This window comes from Podarcis vaucheri, assembly GCF_965113315.1.
Source record: "Podarcis vaucheri genome assembly, chromosome: 5".
Taxonomy (NCBI): Eukaryota; Metazoa; Chordata; class Lepidosauria; order Squamata; family Lacertidae; genus Podarcis; species Podarcis vaucheri.
Genome location: NC_138763.1, coordinates 56,800,021 through 56,820,322, shown reverse-complemented (window position 1 = coordinate 56,820,322; position 20,302 = coordinate 56,800,021). Strand labels below are relative to the sequence as shown.

Sequence of the window (20,302 nt, the reverse complement as noted above, 5' to 3'; positions counted from 1 at the left end):
GTGTGCCTATAACTTGCAGAGATCCCCAAAGTACAAAGTTTGCAGCCACATCAATGTTACATTTCAGCAGAGTCAAGCCTAAACTTTCTGTCTGTTTTTCTCCAAGTCCAAATTCAAATTCGAGCACAAGGGTCACCTAGTCCAATCCCTGCAATGCGGGTATGCTTTGCCCAACGTGGGGCTCAAACGCACAATAAGAAGCAAAACAAAAAATCCAGGCAAGTTGGACTGCTTGATAACAAATATGTACAGGGAGTACTGGAGATCGAAAAGATGTGTAAAATGAACCACAAAGATGCAAAACATTTAGCTTCTTCTATAGGTTTATGGGTCTGAATTGATGGGGACTGTCCAGGAAAGCGCTCTTGGTCATGTTGAACAGTTTAATAATTTGTCAACTCTGAGTATGCATTGACAGTAAAAAAGGCAAGTTCCATCTTAGGGATTATTAGGACAGAGGTGAAAACAAGACAGCTAATATACATAATAATGCCACATTAGAATACTCTGTACAGTTCTGCTGAACCCACCTCAAAGTGCATACCATAAAGCTGAAGAAGAGGGCAACCAGTAATATCAGGATTTGGAGTATCTTTCCTCAGAGGAAAGGCTAATTCAACAGGTAATGAAAGATTTATAAAATTATATCTGCCTGTGGATAAAGTGGTTGGAAAGGGTTTTTTTGCCCTCCATCTGTCTTAATACTACATCTCAGGGTTATCTAGTGAACCTGATTAGCAGTATATTCAATAAAGGATAAAAAAAGACTTATTCAAACAACACATGCTTGACTTATGGAATTCTCTTCCGGAAGATAAAAATGGTAAGATGTTTAAGAGTTGTCTAAGAGACAAATTTGCAGACAGGCCTATCAACAGCTATGATCATGAATATTAAATAAAGGTGTGGAGCAGTGTATCTTGGGGTGGAGTGGGCAGGGCTGCTTTCATGCCTTGCTTCCAAGCTACCCGAGAGGCATCTGGCTTGCCACTGTTAGAAACAGGATGCTGGGGCTAGATGTACCTTTGGTTAGATCCAGAAGGGCTTTTCTTGTGTATCTTACGTTATTCTTGCGCAAACCATTTGAGTTGTATAACACAATTTTGCAACAGATGTTGTGGGGGAGAGAAACTGATCTAATGGAAAACATCTTGCCTTCTACATACACAGATTGCTAGGACTTTCATAATGGAACTCTGTGAGCAGTTAAGAAACACATTCTCAAGTTCCTCGCTGAAAACAAATGAAAGAACCTCACAATTTTTCAAGCTATTTTCTCAGGGGACAGTGCTTTCCTCAGAGTGTCTCTCAGCATGGGAAAAGATGTTTCTGTTGCACACCATTCTCCCAGTCCCCATCCTTGCTCTTTGTCAGTCTAGAATCATGGCAGGAAGAAGAGAGAAATAAAAAGTAGCTAATGCACAGGAGCACAGTTTACCAGTTGTCCATAGCCATTCATCTTTTATAAAGTTTTTTTTTTCCTTTTCATTTTAATTCACAGCATTTCTGTACATCTGTTTTAGTGTTCCCAGACTAAAATTAAGCAGGACTCACCAAGCCTCAGCAATGATCTCATTGGATGTCTTGTGAGCAGTGAGACTGGGTCATCTTAGCTTGCCCTAGCTTAATTTGCAAGATCCTGCCAATGCACACCTTCAGTCTCTGCATGCACACATTTCAGGTGAATCTTAAAGCTCTTTAGTGATGAAGAGATTTACCATGGCATTAGCTTCCATGGACATTATGCTAATAATTTGCTAGAGGCACTTTGCTAGAGTTGTTATCCTGAAGGCTATCCTTCAGAAACATCTCAAATTGTGGCAGTGCTGGGATGCACATAATGATAAATAATACTGATACAATATAACTTTTACAACCAAGTTGTAAGACTGGCCATTTATTATCTCATATGTAAAATGGGAGAGGAGCCTAGGCTGACAAGAGAGTGGCTTGTCTAGTATGTTAATGACAAAGGCCACATTTGAACCAGAACCTACTGACTGATAGATCAGCTGCCTGGCCACTACCACAGCTCTTGATTTTACACACTCACTGCCCAGCACATGGGTAAGAGCCTTTTAAGCATATTCCATCCTACACATAAGTTGAAAGTGGGTTGGGACTGCATGTGTACCAACAGGCCTTGAATAAGAGAAATGCAATGCCAAAAACACTGAACAGACCTAGCCACCAAAAGCACTGACTGCTGCATTATTCAAAATTAAATATTAAGACTATAGACTTTATGTTCAGGTTTGGGTTTCCATCAACAGCAAGTTCCTTGTTCATCACCAAAAAATAAATAAAAAAATGTAGAAAATAGATACATTTCTTTGCATGTGTTACAGATGGTGAGAACATCTAGGCTTCACTCTTACTCCAGAGTACTTTTCCAGACACAAAGCAGACTAAATTTGTTGTGCATAGGCCTCACTGAAGTCATTGGGACAAATTACGTCTTTAAGACTTAATTTAGTTCCCATTGAAACCAGTGAGTACTTAGTCTGGGTCTTAGCCATTGTGTCTGGTTTGTGGCAGGGATCCAAAGAGGCCTTCTCTGGTGCCTGCAGGGTCCCCTCCCCCTGCTGAAAATAGAAAGGAGGCACGAAAAAACATTCTGCTGTAGCTAATAGAATAAGTTGTGGTATGTGCTAGGTTGTGGCATGTCTGTGGCATCCACAGCAGTTTGTTCAGTTTGCAAATGTACCCGCGGGCCCAGAAAAGTTGGCAACCCTGGTTTATGGTGATGTGCATAGAGGGTCAATAGATTTCTGTGTGGCAACATGGATAGCTTCTGAAAAACAGAAAGTCCACAGCCCCATGGAAGTGAGCTAGTTAAATTTTACTTAAGATTCTGGTCTCCATAGACCTTAAAGAAAAAGTTTAAAAGACAATGAGAAAGAACAGCATTATAGGATCAGCACCACTTTGTTCGTGAAGTCAGAGCATACCTCGTTTTCTGCACAGAAACCAAAGTTATGTATGACTTCAGTATGAAAGCAATGCCAGGGATTCCCCCCCCCCATCCCCGGAAAGGAAAAGCTAACATTGGCACTCCTTTTCTCTTTTAGTCCTTATTTTTTAACATATTACACTTCATAACGGTTACATTTCAGATGCAAGTTCACAGTTTGGGTAAGGTATCTGAAAGGAAGAAGTAATTATAGTGTTTTGGAAAACAGGAGAATTATTTAAATGCAACATAGGATGTTTCACCAGGATTAGAGAGAACTATAGGGAAAGCTGATTTGATAGAATCATCCATGTTTCAAATAATGTATGTACAGAAGCTGTTGAACAGTGTTACCAATCCATAAAAATTATATTTAAGCAATAAATCTATGGAAGTAATAGTTTGAATTTTCTGTGCATAATAAAAGGAATGTTCTCTGTAATAGATCTTGCAGAAGACTCATGTGTTCACCCCAACCTTTTCCTAAGTAGTGCTTTTAGATAGCAGTGTGCATCAACCAATCCCCTTCCAATCAGCAGTGTTTGTGCTGTGCCAAAAGCCAATGAACCCCCTTCATAACTCTCAGGATCTTTTTGCCTCCCTTAGAAGCGTGTGTGTTAGTTAAAACATGTTAATAGGCCCATGGAATCTTGATCCATTTCTCCAAAGACTGAGAGCAGCAGCACTGTTAGTCAAGCTGTTTAATTTGGAGTTTTTAAAGTTACACTTGGAGAGCCTCAAACAGCTTATTTTTCCACGTGTAGAGAAACTTGCTACAACACAAGGACCACTGCTCTTCAGGGAGCAGTGGTAAAACAGTGCTTTAAACTGAAATGGGCTGGAGAGACAAATAGGTCCTCATTTTATTCTTATTCAGATTTCTTTACTGGTAGCTTTGCTACTTATTCTTATGCAAATTATAGTTGGTTTGTGAATTCTCCTATGGTTATGCTATTATTCACACTACATAGCCTTGATGATGATGATTCTAGTGATATTGTACTGCTTTGTTTACACTATACAGCAGGGATACTGGGGTGCTAGGCTATGGCTCCAGGTGTTGCTGCACTACATCACTGACCATGGCATTGCTAGCTGGGTCTGATGGGAGATGCAATTCAATATCTGGAGGATCACAGATAGGCCATCCATCTTGCAGAGCTTTGATGGATGTCCATTTATGTTCTTATATGGTCAATTCACATATTTCTTTTTCTGTTTTCTATTGTATATCAATAAACCATTTAATAATTTTAGTTACAATCCCAAATGTGCAGTGCTTCTCCCTGGCTCTGCTTTATCTACCAGGACATGTGAATTGAAACCAGATTAACAGGCACATCGTCATTAATAGAAAACCTTATGTAACATTGTAAACCACAAGAGGATGCACTCTTCATTATTTGTAAATAATAAAGCTGCTTAGTCCTGAACAACCACTACAGAAAATTGTGTCTGTTTCCATGGACACAGCCTTTATTTCTAATGTCTTGCTTAACATCTGCTATAGGATAACAAAAGCTCTGGATAACTAATGAATGGGCACTTCTTTGACCTCTGCATAGGATAAATTCATTCAATGTGAGTGGTTTGTTTGTTTGTTTGTTTGTTTGTAGCATTTTTGCTCTACTTCTCAGCCAAAAGAGACTCCCCTGAGCAGTTTGCAGATCAATAATAATAATAAAAACAAGATAGACCCTGCTTTTAAATGCATGGCACAAAACAAAATAGGGATGGAGTGGAAGGAGGAAAAATATGACAGCATAAAGCTATTTTAAATGTGGCTAAAGTTTATTTTCAGTGTTGCCTGCCCATCTGGTGTGTCTCAGCAGAAAAACTCATTGCACTTCAAATGTGAAAATGTACATACTTTTTTCCTACACTACAATTCCATATTGGAAATTGTAATGGATGAAACAGCTCTGAGTTAAGATCTGAATCTGGGATTCACAGTTCTTAGTCCAGTTCCTGGTTAGGCTAGTCCCTTTTAATTATTTTTTTAAATAAAAAATAAAGAATGCAGTCATGTTTGTTCCTTCATGCAGGAATAGCTTGGCTCTAAACAGGAAGTCTTTTCCCTGCTAAATTGTAAACCACAGTCAGCGGTCTATGAATCAGCCAAACATCTTCACAACTATAGTGGTAGCAGCTGCTACAAAACATCGGCAAGAAAAGCAGGAAAACAGAGCATTTCTTGGTAAAGAAAAGTGAGTGTACTGCTTAAAGTAGGTGTTGACAACTCGTGACTTAACGGTTCTATTCTCAGCTGCAATAGTCATGGTGAATAGTATTTAACCACAATTTCTCAACCCTACTTTTGAAATGGTTATAATATTCCATCAAAGGTGGCTGGCATGAAGTTTAATTAAAACTTGGCAAGCTGCAAAAGAAGCTACCCTTAAAATTACCAAATATTACCAGTGGGCTTCCTAACATTATTTACTGCATTTTGCATTTGCTCCATCGAAGCTGTCTGGAAGTTACATCAGTGGAAATATTTGAGAAGCATTTATTGATCTTCAAAATCAATGAGGAAGAAAGCTTTCTGACGAGACAGGAAGGGAAATAAACCAAGGAGAACAGTGCCAAATGACTAAAATAACCCAGGAATGACAAATACTCAGTAGCTGATGAAAAATGGGGATCTGGGCATTTCTATAGCAAATGAACTCCAGCATTAAAGGGTCTGTCTTACAAAGGTTCTGCTCAGGAGCCTCAGATAAAATATATATGGAACAATGCTGAAAATGATTTCTAAGAAGGCAAGATATGCAGTGGGGATAATGCAACAGACAGAACTGGGCTCATCACAGACCTGTCTCAAACAGAGTAACTTAGGTGAAAAGTGAGGAAACTTGAAAATATAAGCTCCTTCAGACATAATTCGCTCCATCTTTAATGGTGTTTAAGGGATCATACACCAACCACAGGATTCCCCTTTATACCACTAATTCTACCCACTGGCATTATGCATCCTTAAGAGTTACCGTATTTTTCGCTCTATAACACGCACCCGACCATAACACGCACGTAGTTTTTAGAGGAGGAAAATCCGTAGGCATGCCACCTGTAGGCATTTCCTCCATAACACGCACAGACATTTCCCCTTACTTTCTAGGAGGAAAAAAGTGAGTGTTATGGTGCAAAAAATACGGTATTTGTTGCCATTAATGTTAGCCACAGTTAACACTTCCTAGGTTTTTTCTCTTAAGTAGGATTCTGAACTTGCGTCAAACCTCAGTTAAAAGAAAGCTTAACTAAGAGCAAATCCCGATTAGCATTAGCCTTTGTTAATGTGGCAACTTAACCCTTAAACTGCGTAACTGGGGATTCTCACTTAAGAGGGTGGAGTAATGAAGTGCACAGTTCTGCATCCTGTTCCACACCCTCACCAGTCAGGCTGTGGACCATCAGCACTGGCTCAACCTATTTCAAAGCCTGTAATGAGGACTCCCTTGGGTTGCCTGCATGAGCAACTCACATTAGGTAAAGGGACCCCTGACCATTAGGTCCAGTCATGGATGACTCTGGGGTTGCGGCGCTCATCTTGCCAAGGGAGCCGGTGTACAGCTTCCAGGTCATGTGGCCAGCATGACTAAGCTGCTTCTGGCGAACCAGAGCAACACATCGAAACGCTGTTTACCGTCCCGCCAGACCGGTACCTATTTATCTACTTGCACTTTGACGTGCTTTCAAACTGCTACGTTTGCAGGAGCAGGGACCGAGCAACGGGAGCTCACTCCGTCGCGGGAATTTGAACCGCCAACCTTCTGATCGGCAAGCCCTAGGCTCTGTGGTTTAACCCACAGTGCCACCCGCGTCCCTTAGCCAAGTTAAATATGTCTTAAAATATAAATTATGTTTTGTTAATAAAACTGAACCATCAGAATTTTAAGAGGATGCTAGTTCAGTTCAGATTTAACACCAAACAGTAGCTCTGCAGGACATGAACCAGCCTCACCCTCACATAGATACTCTTCTCCTTGTGCACTGTGAATCCAATTCTCTCCTGTATGGTGCCAAACCATGGTTTGCTTGGTTCACATGTAATGGCAAACTATGGTTTGTAAACAAGTGGTAAGGAAAGCAATCACAGCATGTGAGTTGAGGGGATGTGGGAGTTTGAGGCACATTCATATAGCACTAAACTGTGGTCTGGTGGTTGGTCTGAACCAAGCCAATGTGACCAACTCTTTATCCATGACCCACTTTCTATCTATATTTATCTGCTTTGATTTGAAAGGTAAATTCTTACTCATTTTGCCAATTAAATTAATAACATAATAGATAAAACATGGGGCTTTCATAATTACTTCTACTTTGATGGCCAGGAAACCATGCTGAAGGGAAATAAAATGGTCAAAGGAAAATGGGACTCAATGTGATAACAAAAATGTGCACCACATTTGGGCTTTATGTAAATTTTTGACATTTAGCTTTTGGAAAACAGGATGCAGCTATTCCATTTAGGAGGATGTTCTAGTGAAAGAGAATGTCTGATGAGTGTTAATATTCAGTACACCAGAGATCATTGCTGTAGGCACAAAGAGCCAGCTGTCTCCATGAAATGTCTCAATAAATAAATACAAAATAGCCTACAAGACCAAAATAAAAAACCTAAAATACTAACAGACAGATGGAAAAGACAGCTCCTACACAGCGCCGAAGCTCTGTAAATCTTAGTCAAATTTCAAAGCAAACTAAAATGAGTGCCTAGGAGTTTAATCATTTTATGTTTGTTTCACAACTAGCTACAAATTTATCTGGATACATGTTTGAAATCCAAGATACCATTTACAACATCTTATTCCTGGAATTCAGAAAGCACATTGAAAGTCTACTTCCAGCCATGTGTTTCTCCTAAATCTGGCATAATAAGCTTTTGGTAATAATTCAGCAACGTTTGTGTAACAGAAAGGATAATCAAGTTTTCAATCAAAACGATGTTTTAAAAGTTTGCACCTGAATTAATAGTTGTCCACTCACTCCCAAGGCTTGCTCTAAATTTAGAAATCAATATGAATGCATCTTCATCTGATTTGTGCATGGGTAGAAAGTAGCAAGGCCAGAGTTAGCTTTAGCTTACTTGCTTCACTTTTTTCAATGGGATGCTGCAAACATATACATGAGCAAGTTAGCATGTGCTGAAAGAGTTCATCATTGTTTTGCTTTGCTTTTTTTTTGCTTTTCTTTGGCATGCCAGAACTTGGGGGGGGGGGGGGAGTTCAGCCTAAGGGCTACACTGAGAGACAGAGAACTTCATACTACAATTAATCACCTAGTCCAAGAATGGCCAACTACTGTGGTCTCAGAAGTTCACTCTATTCCCCAGGCAGTAGTCCAAGGACTGGGAAAGTCAACCTCATAATAAAATTGGCACGATCTAGCAGCAAGCACTCTGCAGCTATGGTGCACGTACACGCAAGGCCAAAGTACACAAGATACTTTACTTTGTGGCTTCCGGTTCCGCTCTGCCTTAATGGGGGCAGCTCCCATGACAGCGGGAGCTCATTGGCGAAGGAAAAACAAGGATGATTCTGGGTAACAATCATTCTTGCACATTCCCTCCAAGGATGGGGAGAACGGCTTCACTCAGTTTGTCTCAGTACCTGGCTCTCGCTCCAGCATGGAATGCGGGGGGGGGGTAGGGGGGCACTGAATGTGAAAGCACTTCACTTGCCGAAAACCCTCCAATGCCACCATTAAGAAGCAGAGATTTTCCTGTTAATTAGAGCTTAACTGGACTAAAGTACAGGCGTGTGCTAGAAGAGATGAGATCACAAACTGCGTAACAAACCAACTGCAAGGACTTCAAGGTTTGAACTTGAGGTAAGACTTCATTAGGTGCAAAAGATGGTGGGGGAGGGGAGGCTACTGTTTCTTTGTTTAATATTTTCTTCTCTACATTTATGATTCAGCAGCCCTCCTCTGAATGTTGGTTCAAATTATATTTGTATAAGTGAGGATGGAAGAAATTGGATTATAAATATGGAATATAACATCAAACAAAACTGTGTGGGGGGAAAAGGAAAAAAGGAGGGAAGCTCTATTTTGCAAAAGGTTTAGATGGAAACTTAGAGCTGGTTCTTCCCCATCCTTTATTATCTACAAAATGAACTGAATGACGCTAAGAAGACTTGGAATTTAATATAATTAGAAGTATATTTGCTCATATATCTTCAGCTGGAAGGATGAAAGGAGACTGTGAGATACCAAGGAACTAAGGTTTTTTACTGGGGCATCTGCAGTTTGATAGACCACTTTTCTTTCCAGCCTGAGAGAGAAAATGGTGACAACAGTTTATTTACTGGTATTTGAATGATTGGTATTAATAATTGTACAGTATTATAAATTTATATTGTTATAAATGAAGCTATTATTGGACTGTAATTGAAAATGGGTAAAAAAATATTACAAAAAAGATACTTTACTTTGTAGTTTACCCCAAAGTGCAAGCCCCCTGTACACACCCCAAAAAAGTGCCCAATATGGATTAGGTGACAATAAGGCTTTAACCCTTTGTCCCCCACTATGGTCCTAATGGGGCCCATTGGCTTCCATGGTAGCAATTTGCTTCAAATCTCCTGTTTTAATGGGAGCTTATTTCCTATGTCAATGGAAGGCAGAAGGGACATGACCCAGATTTGGATGATTGCAAATGGTTAAAACTTCCCTACTCCCCACCCTTTCCATGCTAGGGCCTCAATTCAGAAGAGTGGGTTCCATGGTAGCGTTGTTGTTGTTGTTGTTGTTTGAGCAGAGGAACGTGCATTCAAGAGCAATTATAAAATAAATGGCATGTGTAGTTAGAGCCTTAGGCATAATGTGTTATATATAAATATGTTTATGTGTAGTTACAAAACCAAGAAAGGGAGATGTGACATTAACACGTGGAATCTTTGTATCTTACAACTTGCAAACATTTTTGATGGAGCAATTGGGCATAAAAAAAAAAGTTGACCAATGGACCGCCAGTCCATTGCAGGATGCTGAACAAAAACACACTTTCCTTGTCCAGTGGCCTCCTGAACCTCTTCTAAAGCAGGTCCGCATATAGAACCTGTTTCTACAGGCAGGCTACCATGGCTAGATTGGGGCATCTATTGTACATAGGGAGCAATTATGTTTTACTTTAGCACTGTATTTGCAAATAGTTATCTTTTGCATTAGTAAAACTTCATTATAGCAAACATTCCCCCAGCACGGCAGGTTCAGGGCTGCAGCTTGTGTAGTTCATGGAGTTTGCCTCTCAACCGAGATATGCTCTGAAACTTCAGTAGCTTTTTCTGAACTCGCCTGAGCAAAAGTCAAGGCACTAGTTCTATCATACAAAATTTTGCTTGTATTAGATCCAACATATCTAGCATACCTCCTCCCTCATTTGCAATCTCCAGGAAAATGCTGTCTTGATTATTCCATCAGCAGACCAAGTTCATACAACGAGGGTATGTCTATAGCAATTCTTAGCATTCTTCCACTGGAGCCTTGCCATATCTCAAGCTGCATTTAGAAAAAGATGACCTATTTTCAGGCAAGTGTTTTGCAGCTACAACAAATCTGAATATGGAGTTTTAATGTCTTTTTAGTAGTCTTGTGTCTTATCATCCACTCATCCTCTCCAACCCTGGCCGTCCACAAGACATTATATTGTTCTTTCTCTTATCTGATATGGACAGTCAGACAACTGAGAAGGTCGCAAGGTTCATCGAGAGAGCTGTGAAATTAAGGGCCACCATCTGAGTGACAGACGTGTTCACCTGACGGACCTCTTTTTGTTTGTTTTTATTTCCTTTTTATGTTTATTTTATTCTATCTCTAATTCTTGTATAGCTGTGGCCTGTTGGCTTTGCTAATAAAGTTTTGTTGTTGTTGTTGTGTCTTATTAACATATGTTTTTTCAAGTATCCATAGTATTTTCAGACAGGCTGATTATTAAGCATGGGCAAGCAGACCAGCCGTGCAAAGAACGCAACATGCCCCCCCCCACCTTTTGAGGAACACATTTCTCCCCACAAAACAGGTGGCTGGGCCATTCAGCTGGAGCTTCATCAGTCAGCAGAACAAATAGGGTGATGATGGTGGATCTTCTCCAGCCTGGAGGATGAGGTTACATGCCAGTGGGTCAGACAAGAGGCAAAGGTGAGGCAATGGATCTGACAGGAGGCTACATGCCAGCAATGCCAGAGTGTTGGGTTTCTAAGAACGCACAACTCTCCATTAAGGCAAGCAAGAGCCATTGTCACAGTGCAAGGATACATTCCAGACAGGCAACAGCACTTGAGGAGCAATAGCAGAGCACACAACATTCATATCCCTGCCTATGAAGCAGTGATTTGGTGGGGGCAAAGGAGCACTTCAATCTCTTGGTCCAATTAAGCACTTGCAAAAAAAGGAGGGAACAGGGGGAGGAAAGAACTGTGCACTGCAACTCATTGCTATGCTTTTGAAAAAGGAGCAAACAATGTTAATCCTGGGAATTACATCGAAACTTATTTTAATTAAGAACCTCGTTTTGTAAAAAGGGAAACAGTATACTCCCTGAGAAAGTGATATGAAATAAAATACCCAGAATTATACAATGGATTGTTTATTGAGGCCATTCAAGCATCCTTTATAAGTTGCTATAAAAAAGATCAGACCCAGTAGCCAAAAGTTGCTTTTGCTGCATCAGGGATGAGACCTGCTTTTCCAGTCCCTCTCTTTTGTTCCGACTGACATCCAGATAAAGCCCCAGCCGGAGGAAATGAAGGCATACACTGCTTCTCCAAAAAAAACCTCCTAAGTAGCTCATATTCATAGCACACACATTACAGTAAAGAGGGGGAAAGTAGTGGGGGACGGACGGACAAAGAGATGTCTGAAAACCAGACGAGAAGCCTAGGAACTGGGTAATCAGGTCAAAAACTAGACAGGTGGCAACATTTAAATACTGCTCTGTCCAACTTTGTCAATTAAATGATGTCAGATGTGCTGAAAGGGGGAAAAATCAGCCAGTGTCTGAAGAATTCTGAAAATGTCTGAAATTTGCACTATTAGCAGAAGTCAACGGAGTAAGTTTTTGGGCTCAGCTCCCAAGTTGTTCCTCTGTTCACATGAGAGGGCATCCCCCCCCACCTCCACTCCCAAGTATCCCCCAACCCACAGGAGCAGATTTTCAAGGGACTACAGAGGAAATGGAAGAAGAAAAACTTCTCTGAGCCTCTACTGTTCAGAAAAGGCCAGGCTAAATGATCAAAGGGACAGATAAACCCATGTGTATAGTTTGATGTGCATGAGAGATAGAAATCCTTTCATCTGTAAGGGGATGGATCCTTAGAGGGACTGAATGATCTAAGTTTGTATCTTTGTTAAAATCTGTTCATATCTTCTCAGGAGGACAAGTTGAAGCTTCCACAAGGGAGTCCTGTTTAGCAGACATTTGAATCATTATCCTTTTATAAATCCTTGTAGGGTTCTGGAGAGTTTGTGAAGATATACATGTATTAGTAGGCTTCAGAGCATCCATTTAAGTTTCTGGTTCATGTACTTTTTTATAAGACTACTGAGGAATTCGAGTTACAGATAGGTAGCCGTGTTGGTCTGCCATAGTCAAAATAAAAAAATTCCTTCCAGTAGCACCTTAAAGACCAACTAAGTTAGTTCTTGGTATGAGCTTTCATGTGTATCTGAAGAAGTGTGCATGCACACGAAAGCTCATACCAAGAACTAACTTAGTTGGTCTTTAAGGTGCTACTGGAAGGAATTTTTTTATTTTGAGGAATTCGAGGTTATTGGTTTTTCCGCTGGCTACTATGATTGCTGCTGTTTTATTAGATTCTTGTGTTTGCTAATGTATTGACTGTACATTGCTTTCTCTATTATTGTTGAAAGCAATATATGTTTTTCAAGTACTGATGTGTGAGTCATAGGCACACACTTAACAAGCATGGGTTTGTACTGAATGGAAGTAATGAACTTTTTTCCATTTTGATTTTACATCTTCCACTCATAGCTTTCTGGGATAGAAAAGCAAGTTTTAAGGGCAATACTAACTCCCAGCCTGGAAGTTGTGTGGTTGAATGGCGTGGCACAACCCCCTTTGTAACTGAGGATCTGCTACTTGCCCTGAATGTCTGGTGTGCTGGCTAGTTTAGTGAAGCACAGAGACCCAAATCACACCCCTTTGTCTGCTTGTCCAGATTAGGACCCAGGCCAGCAAACCCTTTGTCCGCTCTGCCTCATTTCAGGGCCTTATGCCTGTCATCTTCTGCTGGCAGGACCAAGTAGAGCTGGGCAGAAGGTAAATATCCACCATACCCAAACCCCCTGCAGCAGCATAGATCAGGAATTAGGAATGCTCTGCAAGCTTTCCTTCAGCAACTAGGAATGTTTAAACTTGGTGGGGACAAGACAGCTGCACTGCTGTGATGCTTAAAGCGAACATTTTTTAAAGATAGACTTTGAGATCACACTGCTAATTACAATGAACAGAATTCAAATTTTTCCCAATTGGTTACAATACCAATTTTAAACAAAACAAGATACAAATGGGCACTGCCATTTTTAATAAGGACGCAAAAGAAAACTTCCTGAACAGCTAAAAGTTGTACAAAAAATATTTTGTTTTGCTTATTCCTGAAGAGCAGCATCACAGGAGTTTATTTTATATTTAGTTATAAAATAAATTGTTTTAACCATGGACTGAAGAGGTGAAGGCAAACTATTTTAAAAGTTGCAGCTGCATCCATTCTGAAACTTTTTTCTTTTCTTTTTTAATTAGACAACCTCAGGACCACAATCATTTGAATCAATAATACATGACTAATGTTTTGGAAAGCCAAACCATGTTCTAGCTGGCATATAGCCTTCAACAGCAATTTATAACACAAGGTCAGGCCAGTCTCATCTGTCAAAATGCTGGAAGGCTCTTTAGGTCATGGATAGCTCAGTTCTATTGATGCTTACATAGCATAGCTCAGTCAGTAGAGCATAGCTCTGTCGGTTAAGCATGAGACTCAGGGTCATAGTTTTGAGCCCCACCTTGGGCAAAAAATTTCTACATGGCAGGGGGCTGGACTAGATAACTCACATGGTCCCTTCCAACTCTACAAATCTATGATTCTAAGGAAGTCCCACCATACTCAAAGGGCTACTATACTCACATGTAAGTTTATATACCAGCTGAGCATGAAAGAGTTATGTTATCACACAACCTTATCCTGAACCCTAATCTCTTAAACAGTACTGCAGTGAAGACTTCTTTGTTCCTACACAGAATACAGTTTTGCAACAACAGGAAGCTGACTTATACTGTGCCAGACCCTTGGATCCTTCAAGCCCAGTACTGTCTACACTGGCTGGCAGCAGCTCTCCAGGGTTTGGGGAAGCCAGGGCTTGAACCTACAACCTTCTGCATGCAACAGCCTTGTGAAACAGATTAGGCTACATAACAGTAACTTGCATGAAAGTGGAATCATATGCACCTCTGCTCAATCATAAGTTTAGCTGAGCAGGATTTGGGCTCAAATCTTCCCTGACCAAAAAAAACATGCTGGATCTCCCTGCTGGTTCTCAGCACTGATCAGCTTGATTATACACTTTAATAAAAATGACATCATGAACTTTATTTTGTCTACCCTCGAACAAAATGCACCATATCAAACTAACAAATAATGTGCAGCTTCTGATGAGATGGGTTTTAGTATTGCCAAGAAGTGGTCCATAGGCTTGTGGCAACCATTCAGCAACCATTCGTTCCACTGTTGCTGCTTACTTTGCACATCTAATTATATTTTCCATGATGTCACTTGACTCAAGGGCACCTAGTCATAAAGCTCTTCACAGAAGTTTAGACTAAGCCTTCCAGCTACATTTGTTGTGGGGGATGGTTTCATATAAAGTAAGTTCCCATATTATTTTCATATACGAAATGTGTAAAATAGTCTAAGGACTTAAAAAACAGTATGTAAACATGAAAAACTGCAATGTAGAAATGGATGGATGGTTAAAGGTTCTAGCAACCACTTTTGATTTTCTTCAACAGCTGCTTGAAGTGTGTTTCTGTATATACTGGGGAAAGGGGGACTCTAGAAAGAAAATAGATTCCTTAAAGCTTAATGTGTAAAGAACAGATATATCCCAACATCAAAGCAGCTATTTATTCTACTTCAATAAAATGTGGTTTCAGGCCTTTCTTTTTTGAATGAAGTGTTTGCTCCCATACCTTCTATCCCCATGTCTGCCAGATGTTTATATAACCTTTCTGTCACATTCTTATAAATGGAGGTACTTCAAAGATACTCAAGTTGTCTATGTGCATTCCAGACCACATAGCTTAGTTCTAGAATCCCAGATTTAAAACTTCTGTCGCCAGCCCAATGAACTTTTCACTGCATGTATTACCAGATGATCCACAGTTACTAGCTATCAATGTATAACATGCAAGTAGCCAGATTCCTCAAGGCCAATTTACCTACAAATTGAGCTGTACAGAACCTAGGATGCAAATGGGCATGGTGGTGGTAGGACTTAACTCAGGTCCTGCTAATTCCCTTTAAACCAATTTGGGTGGAGAGGATTTAAAGTACAGGTGGAGGGCTGACAGAGATGAATCTTTGTATTCCCTCCATTTACACCCCAAGCCACTTTTTAAAGGGATTTTATCCACTTCATGGAGCCTCACTGGGAGACAGTGGTGGTTAGTAATTGGTTAGTAATCGTTGGGACTGATGGGGCAGAAGGCAGGAAGCCAGACCCTGAGGCAGGCTGAACCACACCCTGACTGACTGTAAATAAGAAGGCAAGCAGGTGAGGGCTGAGGAAGGGGAGACAAGATGTTTGTAGGGCAGTGACCCATTTGCCCTAATGAACCATCCTCTATTGCTAGGAGAAAAACAGCTTAAAAAACCACCATTTTAGATAGTGAGCAGGGGGAAGGATTTTAAATCACCCCACCTCAACACCACCACTCTACAACGAAACAATGGCAGACCCATTTTTGCCCACAAATTTATCACACATCTAGTCTGGTCTTTACTCCCAATTGTGCTAGGGCTGCAGCCTTCCAGACAGACCCTATGTTGATTGAGAAGCATAGTATATTCAGTGGGACTCATTCCCAGGTAAATATGTGTGGGAGTGTAGTCTTAAGCAGACAGCAGGTAGCAGATTAGTCAAGGCATAATTCTTGTTGATTTTCATAAATATTCTTTCAAATGAAAATATTTAGCTAGAGTCAAGCCAAGCCAAATGTTACACAGCAAATGCATAACTGTCTCTTAATATGAATATAGATATTTATGAAAAGTAACTGGAAGATTCTGGAAATTTGAATGGAGGAAAGGAGACTGATTAACCCTTTCTTCTTGGCTGCTTTTCCATTCACAATTGCATGGTTTTCTGGCCACAGAAGAAACATACAAGTATTTGTATATTTTGCCCTGCAAGGGGAAAAGCAGCTGGTGAGGGGAGGTTAAGGCGGGGAAATGGCCAAAGTAGAAAGAGTTAAGCAAGCACTCACCTGCTATGTAATTTGGCCCTTAATGACCCTCAAGCAAAAGACAGATTTCAAGTGTAAGCAACAGAAAACTACCGTATTTTTCGCTCTATAACACGCAGATTTTTTCTCCTAAAAAGGAAGGGGAAATGTCTGTGCGTGTTATGGAGCGAATGTGTGGTCCCTGGAGCCGAAAAATGAGGCAAAAATCAAACCGCGCTTCAGGGAGAAGGGAAGCCTGAAGAGAGGAAGTGGCAGCTTTCCTGCATTCTGCCTCAGGGTCTTACTGCCCGCCCTCTCTGTTTCGTTACTGTGTTTGCTCAAACGGAACAAAGAGCAGGGGAAGCCCCTCCCCTCCAGGCAAGTAGAGAGGAAAGCAGAGCGTCCGTCCTTCTATCCTCTCCCTGCTCCGGAGGAACAATGTTTGTGAAGGGAAGAGAGATTACAGGTTCGGCTTAAAATTCTGATTTGACTTCCTGCTTTTTGTTTTTGGAGACACACAGCATTCAAATATGCTTTCTTCCATTTAAAGAGGGAGAGAGAGAGAGAGAGAGAGCACACGCTGGCTGGCTTGTGTGGGTGGGTGGGGGGAAACTTTTGCCTTCCTTTCCTCACGTTATAGCCCTCTCCTGCATTCTTAGCCTTCTGTGTTTTTCCTTCCCTCCCCACTTAAAATGTGGTTACAAAGCATGGATCCACATGGATCCTCAGGATCTTTGCATTGGGTCACCCCAAATTCACCATCAGAGCACACAGCATGTCCATGGCTACAGCCTGCCCCCCCCCAAAAAAAAAATCACGCACCCACTGTTGCCTGGGGCTGCAATGGTGCAAAAACATGGTTACAAAGCATGGATCCACATGGATCCTCAGGATCTTTGCATTGGGTCAGCCAAAATTCCCCATCAGAGCACATAGCATGTCCATGACTACAGCCTGTCCCCCCCAAAAAAAATCACGCACCCACTGTTGCCTGGGGCTGCAATGGTGCAAAAACGTGGTTAAAAAGTATGGGTCCACATGGATCTTCAGGATCTTTGCATTGGGTCAGCCAAAATTCACCATCAGAGCACATAGCATGTCCATGGCTACAGCCTGCCCCCCCCAAAAAAAAATCACGCACCCACTGTTGCCTGGGGCTGCAATGGTGCAAAAACGTGGTTACAAAGCATGGATCCACAGGGATTCTCAGGATTTTTGCATTGGGTCACCCCAAATTCACCATCAGATCACATGTCTGTGGCCACAGCATGAAGCACAAAAATGATACGTCCACTGTTTCATTCAGAATATTTTTTCCCTTGTTTTCCTCCTCTAAAAACGATGTGCGTGTTATGGTCAGGTGCGTGTTATAGAGCGAAAAATACGGTAGCTCCTTGAGATATGGAGACATTATCCACGATGAAGGCTACAACAGGCCGACATCTGAATCTATAGGTTTGTGCTCTAAATATTCAAGGGACTATGATCAATGGATATAACACCATCACAGACAGTCTGACCCACCCTATGCTGTCTTGCTCAACTGCTTCATAACATTATATTTAGTACATTTCATAGCAGGCCACTGTAAAATAGAATTAGAGGATATGCTTATAGGTAGCTAGTGTACATTTTTTTAAAAGAGAAGAATCAAATCTATATTACTGATCATTTACTTTTTAAAAAAAGCAACATATAGAGCAACACTAGCTTCCTTCGCACTCCCCACCCTCACTCTAGAATCCAGCAAAACAATGAACAAAAACAAACACTCCATCCCCATCAGATCACTTCTCAGCGTGCCTACCCAAAAATGGGCTTTTCCAGGTTTATCTCACTCACTTCTCTTTGTTCAGCATCAAGCCCAGATGTTTCCCCTGCCTCTGTTTCCAGTTCATGACCTTTCTACCCAGTCCTACCCGGTCCTCTTCCCACAAGCACAAACTACCTCTCCCTGTCTCCTAAATCAAGCCATCTCGACCCATACGCAAACTTCTCTCCGAGCACACTTTCTCCTCTCCACCGATGGCTCACAACTATTGTTCACATGGGCGGGGAGAAGAGGGAGAGAATAATGTGAACTCTCCAAGGTGTTGACCAGGGAATTTGGTTTCTTAGCCATCTGCATATCAGTAATCCCCATGGTTCTACTTTAGAGCTCTCTCTATTGTGCTACCACCATTAGAGGCCAGAAATAGGACACAAAACAGGTGGATGCTGACGCTGGAGAACTGTAGCCCAAGAAGCGCCCCCCCCCAGACACCCTCATCACTAAGCAGGAAACCAACTGAGGTTTGGATGGCTTGATTGATTTTTAAAGAAGCAAAGCTAATGCAAGGGGGAAAGCCTGCTGGTGCTCTTCGGTATTTTCTTCTTTCTTTATTTTATGTTCATACGTTTCTGCAGGGGTGCCAACTTGAATAAAATATTGGGGTGGGGGCTGGTAAGCCCCGCCCCACATAATCCATCACATAACACGATGCGCAGCCACCATTTGTTTTTGTGTGTTTTTTCAATTTTTTTTATTAAGTTTCACAAAATTATACACAAACAAAACACACAAACAAACATAAATCATATCCCTATCAAAATTACACTTATTGACATTGTTAAGTGACTTCCTCGCTTCCCTTTGGTTGAATTTCCATGCATATCCTGATAACGGCTTTCAAAATCATAATTTTTATAAACTTAACTTAGTCCATTAACATCCTTATACCTTTTCAGTTCGAAATTGTACATCACTTAACTTATATAAATTCCTAAGCCTGCAAGCTATTTCCAATTAGTTTAACTTAACAAATTTAGCTAAGTAATCGTTAAAGTTTGTCCATTCTTCCTGCACCCACCATTTGAATGGCAATACGTACTAAACTTGGGGGGAAACCTCTCAAATATTTTATTGGGGGGCCGAAGGGCCGCTAGGAGTTGGCCCCAACCTTCATTTGATTGCCTTATTAATAGATCTGAATTGGCCCTGTTTTCCCATTTCGGTACAAGACCTGATCCTTGGGAAGCCGTCGGGTTCTGTTTTGTAAGAGCTCCTGGCCATATGCAAAGCGCCCAGAAAAACAAATGCGCCCAGCGTGGGACGCCAGCTCCGCTGTAGCGCCCTGCGCGCCCTACTACTGCGCCATCCCCACTCCGAGCCCTTTCCCCCCGCTGGAGGCTTACCCTGCCCGCAGGCGCCCCGCTGGATGGCGATGACGGCCGGCTGGCGCTGGCCCTCGGAGAGGCGGCTGGCCGCCCGCAGCTGGCACACGTTGCCGTAGCTCCTTCCGTCGTTGCCGCACACGGGCTCGCTGCTGGCGCACACGCAGCGGCCGCCCTTGGCCCGCCGGCGCACGGTGGCCGAGGCCGCCACGCCGGGCCCGCCGGGCGACACCACGCACAGCAGCCCCTCGGCGCACGACGGCTCCCCGGCCGGAGGGCCCCCGCACGGCTCGCCTTCCTGCGCGGCGCAAACCGGGCAGCAGCCGCACGAGTCCAGAGACTCGCCGCTGCCCGCGCACTCGGCCGGCAGCTCCGGGCAGCGCGCGCGCTCGCAGCGCTCGGGGCAAGGCCGCTCCTCGAAGCGCCGCCCGTACAGCTGAGCCCGGCAGCCGGGCGGCGGCAGCAGGCAGAAGAAGCTCAGCGCCAGAGGCCACAGGGCTCCCCTCATCGCTCGGGCGCGCTTTCTCTCTCAGAAAAGGCGGGAAGCGGGTGGAGAAAGGCGCCGCGTCTGGAGCGCGGGAAAGGCGCGCGAGGCGGAGGGGTTTGCAGCAGAGCGCTTGGCCGCCTGGCTCGCCGAGGCACGCAGATGGGAACGGCGGCGGGGAGAGCCGCTTTTAAACGGAGCGCCTGGGGAGGGAAGGCAGAGAAGATGCCGTGCGCGTGGAGAGCGGCCCGTCGGT

General features: G+C 42.4%; 1 protein-coding gene across 1 annotated transcript in view; it reads right to left on the bottom strand.

Moving 5' to 3' along the window:
• Positions 1–20,302, bottom strand: part of HTRA1 (HtrA serine peptidase 1) — a 44,707-nt gene extending 24,405 nt beyond the window's left edge. The window contains exon 1 of the mRNA XM_082222780.1: positions 19,584–20,302. Within this exon, the coding sequence (XP_082078906.1) occupies positions 19,584–20,070 (487 nt within the window). The 5' untranslated portion in view covers positions 20,071–20,302. The remainder of the gene's footprint in view (positions 1–19,583) is intronic.